The following is a 16215-nucleotide window of genomic DNA, read 5'->3' as shown; positions in this document are numbered from 1 at the left end:
ACACCCCGCTACCTCCGCCCTGCCCCTTTCCAAGCCCAGGGCTTCGCACAGGGTGCCCGCAGACCACGGCAGAGGAACGGCGCGGTCGCCGGCACCGACGGCTGGCAGCCCTCGGGGACATGGTGCGGGGATGTGCAATACCCAACGGGGCCGAAAATAGCGCGTGTGACCGCACTGGCTGGCAGCAATTTCTTCATCGCCGGGGCGCACGTCACTGATGTCTCATGACTCTGGAAAAGAGAGCGAGACAGGAAAGAAAGCACCCGTGGATCTGCAGGAAGCCGAGGGCTTACCAACGCAGGCGGGGACGCAGGGGGGATGTGTGGGGAGCCCGGGTCTGCTCCCGTGCGCACCAGTGCCCGCGAGGAACCCCACGGCTATGCAGGGCGGCGATGCCAGGGCTGGTGACGACTGTCTGGAGCGACTTCCTGCCCAAAACACGTCACGGGACTGCCCCGACCCCGTCTCCATCCCTGTCCCCATCCCCTGAAACGTGGGCCCGGGGTCCCACTGAGGTGGGTGGTGAGAGAGCAAACTGAGGCCACCACCCACCTGCCCCATCCCCTCCCATCCCGTCCCCGAGATCTGGAAGGCTTTGAGGGGATGGGAGCAGACGTGGTGTTGCTCCCCTGTGCTTTTTTGCTTGCTTGGGCTCCCCACTGGAAGACGCTCCCAGGACGTTTTCGCCCTGCATGCAGACCAGGCGCAGCCCCAGGGCATGTGGGGGGCACCCGGAGGCCACACGGCCCCCAGGTGAGAGCCACCTCGTTACAGCCACGGCCACTAACGAGGCTGCAGAAACGCCCCAGCCCTCACCCCATGTCCCAGACCCTTTTTCCCTGCCTACGGGTCACCCTGTGGTGGGGACAGGAGTGCCACCAGCACTGGGGACAGGTTCTGGGCCAGCCCCAGCTGTGGCCATGGGGTACTTTGAAAATAAATAAATTTTAAAAAAAAGAAACCACCCCAAACCAACAAAAAATAGGACTTTTATTGACATCTAAAAGTGTGTAAAAATACAGCTTGGAAGGAGCTGGGGTGTCACTGTCCCCCCCCACAACACACGATGGCCTGGCAGGGGTCGGGGCCACCCCAGAGGGGACACAGGGCTGAAATGCTGCCCCGGCCACCCCCCCGCAGCCCCTGCTCTCAGCACTGGAGGGTTTTGGGGAGATCCCCTGAGTGGGATGGGTCCAGAACCCCCCCAGGAAAGGTGCAGAGCATCACGGCCACCACCCCACACAGACACCCAGGGTCCTGCATCCCGCCAGCCCCACGCTGTCACCTCCAGCAGGGCTGTGGCACATCACCGCTCTGCGGCACGCGTCCCCCCCCCCACAAACCTCCTCTCCTCACCACCACTCAAATCCCCCAAACCTGCCGCTCCCCCCTACCCTAAGAAAGCCGGGAAGGGACCTGAGGCAGAGGAGGGCACGGCGCTGCCCTTCGGCCTCTCCCGCGGGGATTCACAGCGGCGTGGCCATCAAACTGTCACAGCAATGCCACCGCATCCCCCCCGCGTCCTGGGAGCGACGCTGCATCCCCCGGGGCTCTGCCCAGCACCGGGGGGGGGAAAAAGGCTTAGAAATAAAAAACAGCAACAGGGCTGGGGACAGCCCTGGGCAGGAGGAGCCCGCGGGGACACCGCGCTGGTCCCCAGGGGTCACCGGGTGGCACGGGGACAGGCGGCACGGGGACAGCCAGCCGCTATCTGCCGCTCTCCTGGCGCTTCTGCAGCAGCTGGATGACCTCGGTGATGCCCTCCTCGGGGACCTGTGGGGACAAAGATCCCGTTAGCCCCATGATGAGGACACTGGGACCCTCCTGCCCGCGGTACCATGTGCCCCGTGGGCTCACCAAGGCATGGTCGAAGTTGAAGGTGCTGATGTAGTACGCCGAGATGTCGACGGCAGCCAGCGGCTCCGCGATCTGCGCCACGATGCCGCACTCATCTGGGGGAGGCAACGTGTCCCGCGGTGACCCCGGTGTCACCGCGACGGGGAGCCACCAGGTGGCAGGGGACGCCAAAGGGAAGCACTGGCAGGGGACGCAGGGGTGGCAGCAGGGAGGGTTCCCATGCTGGGGGGGCGACGGGGTGGGTGCTGAGATGAAGGGGAGGGGGCCCAAACCCCTGCACCCCCATAGGGCAGGGGACGCGTGCGGCGCCCACGCTCACCGAAGCCCAGGGGCTGCCCGCCGATCCTCACCATCCGCCACAGCTCCCCGCTGGAGCTGGTCAGCAGCAGGTCACTGGGGAACCTGCAAAAAGGGGGGGGGGGGCTGAGTGCAGGAACACCCCCAACCCACCCAGCCATCCCCCAAAAGTGTGGGCACCAGCACCTACCGCTTCTGGGTCTCCGCGTCCATCACAATGGAGATGTAGCCCTCGATGAGGGAGAAGGCGAAGAAGGTGATGGAGTCCAGGTCCTGGCCACCAGCACTGGGCTCCTTGGGGGGGCTGCGGGAGGAGCAGGAGGAGCCAGGCATGGGTTTGTGTCCCACCAGTCAGTGGGACGCAAGAAGAGTGGGTTTGGGGGCATTTCCAGAGCACTGTGGTGACTCTGGAGGGGACGGTCCCACAAGGCTGGTCCCAAAATGTTCCCATGTACAGCTCCAACACATCTCAGCCACCTCTGACCCACCCCTCTTTGCTTTGCTGCAATACGTGGCTTGTCCCCCAGCACGGTGACACTGGGACTCGGGGGCTCCAGTTCCCAGGAGTGGCAGCAGGACACGCAGCGCCCACGGGTGGCGTGCTCAAGGGAGCAACAACACTTTGCAAAACGCACCCGGAGCTTGGAAAGCCGCAGGGAGCGAGGTGCAGGGGGGTGACACCCAGCTGAGGGACCACCGCCGATGATGTCCCCACCCTTGTCACCCACCTGTGGGAGTAGAAGAGGACGTCGATGAGCATGGTGGCGATGGCGGGCAGCGTGTCGGGCGCCACGGTCAGGATGCAGAAGCGGTTCTGGGGGCTCTGCACCGGGTGCAGCGTGGGGCTGGTGGCTGCGGGGCACAGCCACCCGTCACCGCCACGCTCGGGGACAGCACCGCAGTGCCACCCCGTGGCCACCGCAGCCCCACGTCCCGCTGGGTGGTGGCCCCAGGGGACCCCAACACGCGGGGAGACCCCCGGCAGCCGGAGCAACCCTGCAGGCACCGGGTGACCCCGGGGACAAGGTGGCCCTTGGGGACGTCCCTGCGCCACTCACCCGCCTTGGGCTTGAGGAAGCCGTTGCTGGCGTCGTCGCAGGTGACGGGGACGGACTCGCCGTTCTCCTCCTTGTAGATGTCAAACTCCCCGGCCAGCGTGTGGATGACCACAGGCAGGTCCCTCTCCCGCACCTGGCAGCGTCGCGGCGTCACCGACCCCGGAGCCCCCGACCCCGCAGCCAGCTGGGGACAGCCGGGTCCCCGCCAGCAACCACGGGGCTGCCAGGGCCGCGCGGCACCAACCCCGTTCCCACCCCGGGGCTCACCAGGACGAAGTCGGTCTGGTAGGTGGAGAGCATCAGCACCGAGACGTGGTGCTCGGCCAGCGGCGCGATGACCGAGCGGGCGATCTTGGTGACGCCGGTGGCCTGGCAGCCGGAGGGCGCCCGGCCGTTGGAGACAACGCTGAGCACCAGCCACGTCGAGTCCGCCACCTGCATGAACTCCGAGGGCGGCAGCTCTGCGAGGGAGAGGGGAAACTGAGGCACGGGGCCGCGTCGGTGTTCCCGACCCTGCTGGCGGAGCCGTCCCAGTGCCCCTGACAGCCTGACACTGCCACCGGGAAGCCTGTGGGGTCCTCGGGGTGCCACGCAGTGAGGGCAGGATCAGCTGCACGCACAGAGCTGGAATTGCTATATTTTTGGGGACTTGTAGGGAGAAATGCTCCAAGCCCGGGACACGTCTCTCCTGCACCAGCTGGGCTGTGCACAATGGGGTGCAGCACCCCAAAGCCAGGCCCCTGGGGCTGCCCAAGTCTCCCCCTGCATCCTCCAGCCCCCAGGAACCACCAGCCCAGCAGGGACGGGTCAGGGGCACTGGAGGAGGCACAGGATGGCCACCCCGCCATGCCACCACCTCGTGCCACCCCAGCCACGCACCCACCCGGCTCCAATGAGCCGTGTCCCTGGGGCCGAGCCCATGCTGGCTGGGAGCCAGGGTTGCCTCCCCAAAAACGCTGCTTTTGTTGGCAGGGAGCGAGTGTGCCGGCTGGTTCCTTCCTGCCCCACACCCGCTCCCCAGGAAGGGCCGGATCGGGGCCGCGCTCTTCCTCCGGCACCCGTGCTCCTCCTGCAGCTGCCCCGGGCCAGGACACGTCCCGCTCCCGGCATCCCAATTCCCCGGGAGGTGCGGGGTCAGCGGGGAGCCCGACGCCCCCAAACCTCATCATCCCCCTGCCCAGGCGAGGCAGGGAGGCCTGCAGCACTGAGCTGAGGCCGCAGGACTCATCGCAGCGGTGAGGGAGGCGCGAGCCGCGGGGCGAGGCCGGATCCGGAGGTCCGAAGCCCGGGGCCTTGGCGGGTGTTGGCAGCCTCCTGTTCCTGCGCAGGAAGCGCCAGAACAGCCCCTGCTCGGCTCCTTCCCAGGGCCGGGGACAGGGACCGCGCTGCCGCGTCCCCGCTTAATCGCTTTTCAACACCAGCAGGAACCGGGGGCCACGGGGGAGGCTGCGACTGCACGGGGGTCCCCAAACACCACCGTCCCCGTGCCTCGGCCGGCCCCAATGCTTAATCCGGCCCCCAGCACAGAAATTAAAACAAGGCTATGGGGGGTGCCCCCCCTGTGCCCCCACAGGGCACTGGCAGCCCCCCAGCCCGGCGCCGAGCAGCGGGGCGGCCGACTCGCTGCACCATTGTTCGCCGCTTCCCGCCCGCCCCACGGGATCGAGGAGCGTTTGTCCGCAGGCACCGAAAAAAAAAAATTAAAATACAATACATGGGGGGAACGGCCCCAGCTCCTCAGGAGAGAGCCTGGCTCCCAGAGAAGGGCTGGGGGGAGCTGGGCTGGATCCGGCCAGCCATCGGCCCGTGCTGCCGGACCGCTGACCCTTGTTCCTTGGGGCACATCCAGGGTGATAAGGCCCAGCCGGGGAGGTCTGGGTGCGGGAGGTTTGGGGCAGGATCTGTCCTACCAGCACGGCCTGTCAGGGCAGGTCCGGTGGTGAGGCTGCAGAATGGCTCACACAGGCTGTCAGGATGGGGACATCGTGCTGTGACACCTCCCAGGGAGGGGACAGGTCCCCAGAAGGGCTCAAAGACTCCAGGACACCCCGACACCGCGATGCTGCATCCCCAGTACCCCCAGCAGCACCCTTGGTCCCCTAAGGCCAGGCACAGCCACATGGGTGGGGAATTGGCCCTGTTCCACCACGGTGGTGGCCAGTCCCAGCCCTCACCAAGCAGGGTGGAACAGCAGTGAAGCACCCAAGGAAGGGCACTGGCAGCTCTGCCAGCAGCACCCCATGCAGGCAGGGAGCCCCAGGTGCTGCCCGCAGCCCTTCCCGGGTGTCCCGGGAGGTTTGTGCCCCATGCTCAGGCTCGGTAGGCACAGGGCTCCTCGCAGGAGCCTTTCCCCACCCATACCCCAGCCTCGTGCAAGCATGCGGAGGCACGGCCGTGTCTCCGAGGAGGTTGGTTGTGCCAAGGCAGGTGAGCTGAGAGAGTCTCAGTGGGGCAAGCCGGGGCATCCCTGACACAAGCCAGGGCTCGCTGCCCGTGGTGAGCGCCGAGCATCGCTGCGCTGCGCCGGGCTGGGCTGAGAACGGCCACAACTCATTGCTGCAGTGCCTGGTACCTTTGAAGCCCTCCTCGTCCAGCATGATGGTGTAGTCCTCGGGGGTCTCCGTCAGGCTGAAGAACTTGCACCTACGGGGCACAAACCGCCGCTGCCCGACCCGCGCGTGGCTCCGGGGAAGGGGGAGCGGGGCACGACCCCCCAAACCCCTCCAGCACGGCACCGCCACGAGCACGGGAGCACGGGGAGGATGAAGAGGAGGGTGAGGAAAGGGGGGAGGCCGGTACCTGCAGCGCTGGGGCAGGAAGAGCAGCTTGAGCAGCGGGTGGGTGTAGAGCCAGAGCCCGCAGCGTGCCAGGCTCAGCACCCGCACCCGGTGCTCCAAGATGTGCAGGTCCATGGTGGCCGAGGCCAGCACCGGGACCGGGACCGGGGCCGGGGCCGCTCCAAGCGCGCCCCGCGGCCGCTCGGAGCAGCGGGAGGGGTCCCGCGGCCGCCCCGCCCCGGCCCCGCCTCGCCCCGCCGCCGGCCGCCGGCCCCGCCTCGCCCCGGTCCCGGCTCCGCGGAGCTTCCCGGGGAGCACCGGGCCTGACACGGGGCTTGCAGCGCAGCCGGGCGGATTGGGGGCTCCAGCAACGCGGCCTGGCGATTCCCCGCAGCCGCTTTTTCAGGGGAAAAGGGGTTTTTGAAAGGGGGGGGGTGAGGTTTTTGCAGAACTCCCGCCTGCTGGAATCGCGGGGAGGGAGAAGCCGCTCGGGCTCCATTTTGTGTGCGGAAAGCGGAGCCCTGGGATAGAGCCCGGGTGGGATCTGGCTGCTCCTGCCTCGGTGGGGCCACAGGAGCTGTGATACTGGGACGGGACTGAGGACTTGGTGCTAGAAAGGGATGGCAGCGAGGGGCTCACCCCCAAAGCAGCCACCCGAGAAGCCCCCGCAGCATGGCCAGGGCTGGAGATGGCCTCCACAGGTGTCACGAACATGGGCAGGTCTCAGCATCCCTCATCTGCACTTCAAACAGCCCAACCGTGGCTTGCCATGGGGCAGGGTGAAGCAGTAGGGCTGGCTGGGGCAGTGAGTCACGGCCCTCAAGCCCTGGTTGTCCCCACGGTGTCCCTGGCAGGGACAGCGCTGCCACCACCCAGCACCAGCCCAGAGCCCTGGGAGGACAGGGACTGCCCCTGGGTTGCTGCCACATGTGCGGGATGCACAAGAGGAGCCAGCCCAGGTACAGGGGAGGCTGCAGGAGGAAGGTTCACAGCAGCTGCTCTGGCTCAATAAAGGATGCCACCTTTAGCTCAGGAACCACAGACACCGCTGGAGTTGAGAGACCGCAGCCTACATTAACACAGCTGGGGTGAGCAAGAAGTGGGAGGTGAGTGTGAGCACCTGGCCACCCCTCTGGGTCCCTGTCACCCCCCGTAGCACCCAAGGGTGACGGGAAAATGCATGGGGGAGCTGGTGCCCCCCAGCCCCACACTCAGGGAGCCGCACACGCTGCGCCTTTACACAATCCTGCTTTATTTTCCCTTTGTACAAAACCATTTTTTTCCCCGCTGTATTTTACAAAGCTACCCCCGGCCCTCGGCGAGGGGCAGGGGGAAGAGAGGGGACCCCGCAGCGGGGAGCGCCCGGCCGCTCGCGCCCCATCTCACCTCCGCCGTGGGGTGGGTGGCAAAGCGGGGGGGGGGACCCCGGCGTGGGGCTCGCGAGGGTCGTGGTCTGGCATCAAATCCCGCCGCCTCTGGTGCATCCCGCCTGCAGTTCCCAACCTTGGCCCCCGTCCTGCAACGGTTACTGCCACGGAGGAATAATAAATAGGCTCAGTGAATAGGTAAATTCAGTACTACATATTGGGCTACACTTTGATACATCCTCACTAGATAAAGAGGAGTGGGGGGGGGGCAGCAGCTGCCCCCGGCTCCTCACGTACCCCCAGTCCCGCTGCGCCAGGCGCAAGCACTGGGGGACTGGGTCTGGGTCTGCCCCGCCAGCACAGGAGGACAGGGGAAGCCCGGGGGCGGCAGGAGGGACACTGGGGACGTGGGGCAAGGGGCTGGGGGACAAGGAGCGGGACCCGAGGGGCAGCCTGGCCCCCCCAGCCGCAGCGAGGGAGCGCGGGTGGCTCAGCCACCCCGTGCCAGGGCTCCCACCGCTCATGGTGCCAGCACCCTGCTGGGGTGGGGCAACGCGGGCACCCAGCGTGTGCTGGACACGTCCCCTTTTGTCACCGCGCTCGGTCGAGCTCCCGCAGATACCACCCCAACCCCCCAAACCCTGGGACCCCAGCTTCGCGCCCACCCTCAGCGGGCACCCAGGGTGCCGCAGCGGCCGCGTCCTGATCCCTCCAGCCCCGAGTCCCCACCGCCAGGCGCCGCGGGGGTCCCCTCCCACCCTCGGCCGCAGAGGGAGCAGCGTCCTCGAGGCCCCGGCTCCGCGCACAGCCCAGCTGAGCCCGGTCTGCCCGGGCGCAGCGCGGCGTCGGCCCTACAAGTACGTGTCCTCGCTCTCCCGGGAGCACAGGCTCTCCTTGGACTGGTGGTGGGGGGACACCTGGGGGTGCAGCAGCTCGGGGGCAGCGCCGGGCGCCCCGTTGCCCTCAGCTCCGGGGCCGTTGGCGGGGCTGCCCGAGCTCTTCTCTCGGTTTTTCTCCTTGCTCTTGCGGGCTTTGGGCACCGGGGCGGGCCCCGAGGGCACGATGATGGAGGGTACGGGCTCCAGCGCCTTGCGGGTGGGGGGCTCGGCCTCGCTGATGGCCTTGGCGCCGTGCAGGCGCGGGGGGGACTTGCACTGCAGCTCCCCGTGCGTCTCCCGCCACTTCTTCAGCTGGATCAGGTGCTCCCGCTCGATCTGCCGCTCCGTCACCGGCAGCTCGATGACCTGCAGGGGACAGGCTTGTGCCACCGATATCCCTACCCCCCCAAAGTGCCACCCGGGACAGGGGTAGCCCCAAAACCAGGTCCTGTCCTGGTTCCAGGCAAGCTCTGCCCGACGAGGGGTGGCCCCATGCGCTGCGCCCCTTCCCCAAACCCTCACCTCCTGCACCAGGAAGGTCTCCTGCATGATCTTGGGGCTGAGGGCCCTCAGCCGCTCCATGGTCTCGTACTGGCCCTGGCAAGACTTGAGCTTGTCCGAGGAGCCCAGGGTGTGTTTGAGCAGCACCAGGCCCACCCGGAAGATGATTTTCACCCCTGCAAGTGGAGAAGGTGAGGCAGCAAGGGGCAGGTGGCACAGGGTGAGGTGGCACGCCGCCACCACGTCCCTCTGGTGGTCCCCATGCCCTCTTCTTCCCCAGGAACCCCCCCACCACATGCCCAATGCCAACGACACGACTCAGCTCAGCCCTAAGCTGTGCTGGTGCGGCTGCCAACGCAAAGGGACGCTTGTACGTGCTCCCCTCCATCCCACCCAGCACCAGGGTGGGATCCTGATGTCTCTCCAGGCCCCTTTGCCTGGGATGGGTGCCGTGGAGCCCTGTAAGAGCTGTTTGCTCCAGTCTCCACCCCACAAACTTCTGCCCCGCTCTTCCTGACACAGCCCCGAGCACCTTCCTCGTGCCGAGGGGGCTGCCAGCCACCCGCAGAGGCTGGCCCACGCCGCAGCCTGCAGGAGGAGGCCCCTACCTTCGCAGAAAAACATGTCCCAGACACGCAGCACAGAGCTCCAGGGCAGCGTGCGAGAGAAGGCGCACATGAACCACTCCGTCATGTAGAGGATGGGGTCGATCTTCTGCTTGCTCAGGTGCTTGTAGGCCACGGGCGAGACCTTGTGCAGCAGCGAGAAGAGGATCTGCCCGTCCAGCTGAATGGCCTCCTGCGGGGACAGCATCAGCAGGGACCTCCCCGGCCGGCACCTTAACCCCAGCCCTTGGCTCAGCCCCAGCAAAGCTGCACCGAGCCCCCCATCCCTCACTGCTGGATGCTCCTGGGGGTCCTGGCATCATGCAAAGGCTGTGGGGACACCCAGGCTGCCCCAAGCATCCCCTTGAAGGAGCTGGGGGAGCTCCTGACCCCTTGGAGGAGCATCACGGCCCTTCTACTCACCAGCTTCTCACTGTAGTAGCCGGGGAGGTACTTCTCACAGATCTGTACCAGGCACCAGAACGCTTGCTGCAAGCCAAAGGACAGCGGGTCAGCACCCAGGTACCCACAGGGGACAGCCCTACAACCCCACCTTACCCCAATGGACCAAGGGGGCAGGCAGAGCACGCCTGGGGCACGCTCACACCGGCTGAGATTTGGGGCAAACCGGTGCCGTGAGCCAAGCACCCGCCCCCCAGCACCTCCCCGCTCCCCGCTCCTACCTCGGCCGGCATGTGCATGAGCAGCACCGCGGCGATGGGGGCCTGGGCCTGGCAGTAGCCCTCCTCCGGGCGGTACAGCGTGTAGGCCTTCAGCACCCGAAAGAGGTCCTGCTGCCTGCGGAGACAACGCGGGGAGAGAGAGGTGGAGAGCGGCCTCCCCTGCAGCCCCACACACCAGCACGGTGACCCCACACCGCAGGCCAGCCGCTGCTCATCGAGTCAGTCCCCGTCCGGGATCCCTCTTCACCCCAACCCCATGCTGAGGGGCACAAACCCCACGGCACAGCCCCACGGGGGGCTCAGCAGCGACCAAGGGGCAGACACGTGGCTGCCCCACTCACCCGTGGCCTCCGCGCGAGACAAACATCTCGTGGAAGGGGAACTGCCGATGGAGATCCCGCTCGATCACATCCAGCCACTTCGGCTCCCCCGGGAGGAGATCCAGCTCCTGGGAAGGAGAAGGGACAGGGTGAGCAGCACCAGCCGAGCTCCAGCTCCCTTCCCCAGCCCTCGCTGCCCGGCGCACACACTCACGTCAAACTTGCCGATGTTCTGCTCCAGCTTGACCTTGCTGCCGGAGAGGTACTGCCAGGCTCGGCCCCGCAGCGAGGGCGGGATCCCCTTCTGGCACCGCAGCCGGATCTGCAGGAGAGGGGGGGGAACAAAGCCCTCAGGGGATATCACGGAGCACTGAGGCTCTCCAGGGCAAGAGGGAGCTGCAGATGGTGCCAGGAGCCCAGCTGAGGCCGTGCAGCTTGCAGAGGGCTCCCAACAAGCCCAGCTCTGCCTCAAGCAGGACCCCACGGGCAACTGGAAAAGCAAAGCGCAGAGCCACGCTGGGGAGAAGCTGGCTCCCTCCCCATGCTGCCATGGCCCACGGGGAGGCCGGAGAGCTCTGAGCGCTCTGCTCGTGGGGCAGGATGAGGAGAGGGCTCTGCGTCCCCCGCGGGGCTGTGCGGAGCGGCAGGGACAGAGCTGGCCCCAGCTCTGAGCCCCAGCGGCCGGCTCCGTGCCCAGCCAGCCCCAGGCTCCCTTGGCACGGGGCAGCGACCGGACCAAAGTCCGGGCTGGGCAGTGCGGGTGCCAGCTCCACAGCAGGGAACTGGACTCGCTTAACCCTGCTGCTGCCAGCAGCTGGAGACGGGCTGTGCCCTCCCCTGCGGCCCCCCTAGCGCTCCAGCCCCGCTCCACGGAAATACCAGCACCAGCAAGGCAGGGACCCATGAGATAAACGCTTTTAGTACGGCATAAAGCCCTGAAAAATCGCAGCACAGCCTCTGTGCCTCATGTTCCCTGCTTGGGCAGCACACAGAGGCACCAGGGCTCCACAAACCAACAGCTCTGAGCCTCCCTGCCGTGGGGCTCGGCAGCCTCGGGGCTCTCCTCCCAGGCCAGAGCTTGCTCTCCCTGTTTGCCAGCTGACTCGGGAGCAGGCACTTGTGTTTCCAAGCAGCCCGGCCCAGCACGGTGGTGGTAACGCCACGTTCCTCGCTGCTCCCTCACCGCAGCGCTGCTTGTTTACCCGGCCAGGCCCCGCGAGGGCTTTGTGCTCGCAGGAAACGCAGCGGGCGATGCCCTGGGTGGCCACGGGCAGCTCTGTTGGTGCTGACAGCTCCCGCTCCTGCTGCCCTTCCTGCTGGCTGAGCAGCCAGGAAGGAAGCCGCCTAGCATGGAGCAAGAGCCCTGTGGGTTTGCCTGAGCAGCACAGCCCGGGGGGCGAGGTGGTTTTGCCCCCACCTCCCCTCCCTGCCATCACTGCCGGGGCCCCCGCGTGCCCGATCGGGAGCGCAGCTGGGCGGAGGGATGCTGAAAGCAAGGAGCAGCCGGAGCTGCCCACGCGTCTGCACTCCCTCGGTCTGCCTGGAAAGGGCACGGGCCGGCACGTGGCGCTGGCACGGCTCAGCGCTGGTGGGATACAGGCCAGCGATGCAGGGAGCTTTTTGGGATCCCGGAGCGGTGCAGGTGCGAGCAAGCCGGCTGGCTGCGGGGCCTGGGCAAGGAGCAGCTCTCTGCATCAGCCCTTGGAGGCTCCAGGCACTGATTTTGCAGCAGGACAGAGAGCACAGGCCCTGCAGCTCCTCAGGGATGTCCAGAAGCTCGGCCCCAGCACGAGGGAGCTCCTCTGCCAGCAGCGCGGCTGCCGGGGCACTCACCCGCGCCTGGAAATCACGCGGAGAGCGGCGCAAAACCGCCCTCGGGACAAAGCGCCCGCCTGCTGCGACCCGAAAAGCTCTCAGAAATCCTTCACAAGCAGCCAAGAAGCGGATGAGGGATTCCTCTGTCGGTCACCAGGCACCGAGCGGTGCTCGGGGAGCGCCGCGGGCAGCTCCGGCGGGGGCACGGCACGCGGAGCGGTGCCAGGAGGCCGTGCCAGCGGGCAGGGGGGAGGAGGCAGCCCTCGGGCCGCCAGCAGCCTCGCCACTCTGTCAGGCGAGCAGCATCAGCTCAGGGCTTGTTTCATCCCATCCCCGCTGCATTCGCAGCCTCGGGAGGTCAGGGAGCACCAAGGCACCAGCACAGCCCTGCGTGGCACCGTGGCCACCGTGCCCACACCACCATCAGCCGCCTTCCAACCAGCCCCCGGCTCGCAGGCCACATCAGGCTCAACTATTTCCTCCCCACAGCCTTTTTTTTTTTTTTTTTTTTTTCTTCTTTTTCTTTTTTTGGGTCTGCGAGATGCTGGGAGCAGAAGTTTCCATGACCTAACAATTCCCAGGGCTGCCTGCACGCAGCCAAACCAGCCCTCGGAAGCCGGCAGGGAGCAGCCGTGCGCAGCGGCAGCCAGCTGGGGCAGCCCCAACACAGCATCACCCAAAGGCGCCGCGGCCGTCCTCCTGCGGGGGGGACTCGGGGACCTGCCCCAGGGCTTTTTGGGGACGCTGCCGCACTCTGCCACCTCCGGGTGTCCTGGGGTCACCCACCTTCTTGTGCTTTTTGGCCATCCACTTGTCCCAGTTGTTGAGCATGTCCAGCCACTTGGACTCGCGCTGCCGCAGCACCTCCAGGGGCACCTCCTCCAGCCTGCGGGGCGAAGGGACGAGGCGGGTGAGCGCGGCCCCAAGCCCCGTACCCACCGTGGAGCCCACCCATCCCTATTAATCCACACATCCCCAGCCACCCCATGAAGAGGGGAGCGTTTTCCAGCAGCGCCCAGCTGGGATGGGCGTCCCTATTTCACCCGGCAGAGCCCCCCGGGGCTACATCCGAGCTGGGAAAGGGGTGGCGGTGGTGGCACTGGGTGGCTTCGTGCTGCCCCCAGCCCCAACGCGGGCAGAGGAGCAGCTCCTGGGGCGTGCCAGCGGCTTGGCCGAGCCAAGCTCCCAGCCCTGCCCTGCGAGGTCCCACCCGTGGGTCAGACGGGGCCAAACGCTTGGTTTTGAGCAGCTCTGATGCAAGCCCAAGGGCGACCACCGCATCCTCCCCATGGCGGGCTCGGCCACCGGCGTGGGGACCGGGGGAGCCGAGGGGACGCTGGCCCCGAGCCGGGGGAGCCCGGAGGGGGCTCGGCGAAGCGTGGGAAGCCGGAGGGAGCTGGACACTGGATCCTGGGGCTGGCCCCCGGCCTGCTGGAGCCCCGCCAGCACGGGCTGGAAGCTGTCACCAGCTGACGGCCGCCCGGCAGCGGGCACCGAGCGGGGACCGGACACCTTTTGGGTGGCGGGGGCACCCCATGGGGGGGGGTGGCAGAGCCAAAATGGGGGGCACAACCCCACGGCTGGGCCCTCCCCAGCGTCCCCACACCGGGAAGGGGATGGGGGGGGGGGGGGGACACGGGACCCTCGAGGCTGCGCTGGATCGGGCCCAGGGTGCCCGGTAGGGGGGAGGCCGGGCCCGGTGAGCGCCGCTGCAACCCCCCCGGGGAGGAAGAGGAGGAGGAGGAGGAGGATGAAGAGGAGGAGGAGGAGGCGCCGTGCTCAGGCCCCGGGGCCGGGGCGGTGCCGGCCGCAGCCCCGCTTCCTCCTACCGGGGCCGGCGGAGGCCGGGAGGCCGCCCCCGAGGGCTTCCGAGGAGGAGGAGGAGGAGGAGGAGGAGGAGGAGGAGGAGGAGGAAGCATCGGGGGGGCTGTGGCGCTCCCCGGGGGCCGGTACCGGGCTCTTGAAGGTGGGGAGGGCCCAGAGCCGCCCCCCCTCCCTTCTCCCTTCCCCCTCCCGGTGCCCGTCCCCACTCACGGCCCCTCGGCGCTGCGGCTGCCCACGATGAAGCCGAACTTATCGACGCGCCGCTCCTCGGGGCCGCCGCCGCCGTTGACCTCCGAGTCGGAGCCCAGCGAGCTGAGCTCGTCGCCGCCCGCCTCCGCCAGGCTCTCGCGGGTCCCCGCCAGGCCGCGGGTGCTCCCGGGCGAGCCGGGCCCGCCGCCCCCGCGGCTCTTGGCCATGGCGCCGCGGCTCGCTCAGCGGCTCCGCCGCCCCTCCATGCCGCGGCCACGGCGGCGGGCGCGGCCCCCCCCCGCCTCGCTCCCTCCCTCCCTCCCTTCTCCGCCCGCCGCCGCCGCTCCTCCCGGTGCCGCCCCGGTGCCGCCACGCCATTGGGTGGCGCGGAGGGAGGGAGGGAGGAGGGAGCCAATGGGAGGGGAGGAGGGTGGGAGAGCCCGCCCTCCCCGGGTAGGGATTGGATGGGAGGTGGGGAGGGAGGTGTCAGTCAGGGAGAGGGCCCGCCTCCTTCCGCCTGCCCGCCCGGTAGTGGTAGGGGAGGGCGGGGCTGCGTGGGGGGACTGGGAGGGACTGGGGGAGACTGGGGGGGGACTGGGATGGGGCTGGGGGGGGAGCTGGGGGAGACTGGGATGGGATTGGGGGGATCTAGGGGGGACTGGGATTTGGCTGGGGGGAACTGGGATGGGATGGGGAGGAACTGGGGGGGACTGGGGGAGACTGGGATGGGGCTGGGGGGCATTGGGGGATACTGGGATGAGACTGGGAGGAACTGGGGGGCACTGGGACAGGACTGGGAGGGACTAAGTGGAATTGGGGGGCGCTTGGATGGGATTAGGGAATACTGGGATGAAGTTGTAGGGCTCTATGGAGCGCTGGGATGGGACTGGGAGAAACTGGGGGGCACTGGGACGGGACTGGGAGGAACTGGAGAGGACTGAGTGGAATTGGGGGATGTTGGGGAGCACTGGGAGGGAACCGTGAGGAACTGGGATGGGACCAGGGGGCACCAGGGGAAACTGGGAGCGGGCTGGGGTGGAACTGGGATGGGACTAGGGGGGCGCTGGGATGGAACTGGGAGGAACTGGAGGGAATTGGGATGGGCAGCACTCGTAGCAGGCGTCAAAGCCCAGCGCCCGCCTCGTTTCCCCTCTCGGGGCAGGCTGCAAGCCAGGCTGAGAGCCAAAGGGGCCCCAAAGCACGGGGAGAAGCAGCTCCCCCAAAAAACCCAGGGCTGGGGCCTGGCTCCCTGCAGGCAGCTCCGCATCCAGACCCCGCGGCTTCCCCAGAGGCTGCCAAACCCACAGGGCGCTGCCGCCAGCAGCCCGTACTGGTGGAACTGGCCTGGCCCTGGCTAAAAATACAGCACAAAACACGCAGCAGGGCCCGGCCCAGCCCTGGGCTGCAGGAGGAGGGGAGTCCCCAGCTTGCTGTGCCACCACCCTCTGCAAAAACAGTCAAAATTTGTTCAAATCGAGACCCCTCCTAAAAGGGGAAAGGCGGTGGGCGAGCTATTGAGGAGCCCAGGGCACAGGGATGAGGGCAAGCAGCCCCCAAACCCTATCCTGATTTTTTTCCAGCCCCCCCACGCTGCGGGTCCTCAGCAGCAGAGCGAGAAGCTCTGATAACAGTTGTTTTGTAGGAGATACACACGGACGGCCTGCTACAACGTTTATCTGTAATATTGAGATGGAAGCGCTGCTGGCAGGGCTCCACCGGAGCTATTTCCAGCGCTCCGGCGGGTGTTTTCCTGCAGGAGCGTGGGGCTGGGTGCTCGGCCCTGCCAGGCTGAGAAACGGGGCTTGGCTGCGGCGGAGGCTGGAAATGTCAGCGCCGAGTCCAGCGGGAGCCATCGAGGAACGGCCCCGGGCTGGGCAGGGCGGCCGGGTTCTTCTTGCACAAGCACCGTGGCTGCTCACAGCACCAGTGGGTGCAGCCAGAGGAGGGAAAAAAAAAGAAAGAGCTGCGTGACCTTAAATACAGTCCTGTCCTACGCAGGGTGCAGAAATGTGACTTCTCCATTTCAGAGCTTTCTCTGCAGTTT

General features: G+C 67.4%; 2 protein-coding genes across 4 annotated transcripts; both read right to left on the bottom strand.

The window, feature by feature from the left end:
• Positions 1-971: 971 nt before the first annotated feature.
• CASTOR1 (cytosolic arginine sensor for mTORC1 subunit 1) lies at positions 972-6206 on the bottom strand. 3 transcript variants are annotated; one of them, XM_082774432.1, is made up of 9 exons: positions 6012-6206; positions 5785-5855; positions 3480-3673; positions 3213-3345; positions 2883-3006; positions 2345-2458; positions 2177-2259; positions 1838-1952; positions 972-1773 (listed from the first exon to the last, which is right to left on the bottom strand). In XM_082774432.1, exons 1-9 carry the CDS (start codon positions 6122-6124, stop codon positions 1467-1469), a joined length of 1254 nt encoding a protein of 417 aa, XP_082630558.1. In that variant the 5' UTR covers positions 6125-6206; the 3' UTR covers positions 972-1466. The 3 variants fall into 3 exon arrangements, with proteins under 3 accessions (XP_082630558.1, XP_082630557.1, XP_082630556.1); XM_082774431.1 differs by having other exon boundaries at positions 1564-1773; positions 1858-1952; XM_082774430.1 differs by having other exon boundaries at positions 1564-1952.
• A 1020-nt stretch (positions 6207-7226) lies between these two features.
• Positions 7227-14464, bottom strand: TBC1D10A (TBC1 domain family member 10A). The gene is made up of 9 exons (XM_082774536.1): positions 14193-14464; positions 12945-13044; positions 10558-10665; positions 10365-10471; positions 10024-10138; positions 9764-9829; positions 9344-9533; positions 8757-8911; positions 7227-8600 (listed from the first exon to the last, which is right to left on the bottom strand). Exons 1-9 carry the CDS (start codon positions 14396-14398, stop codon positions 8208-8210), a joined length of 1440 nt encoding a protein of 479 aa, XP_082630662.1. The 5' UTR covers positions 14399-14464; the 3' UTR covers positions 7227-8207.
• Positions 14465-16215: the final 1751 nt, after the last annotated feature.

The sequence above is a fragment of the Aythya marila genome (assembly GCF_965140915.1).
Source record: "Aythya marila genome assembly, chromosome: 17".
Classification (NCBI taxonomy): Eukaryota; Metazoa; Chordata; class Aves; order Anseriformes; family Anatidae; genus Aythya; species Aythya marila.
The sequence above is the reverse complement of the archived record's forward strand: the minus strand, read 5'-3'. Positions and strand labels throughout refer to the sequence as shown.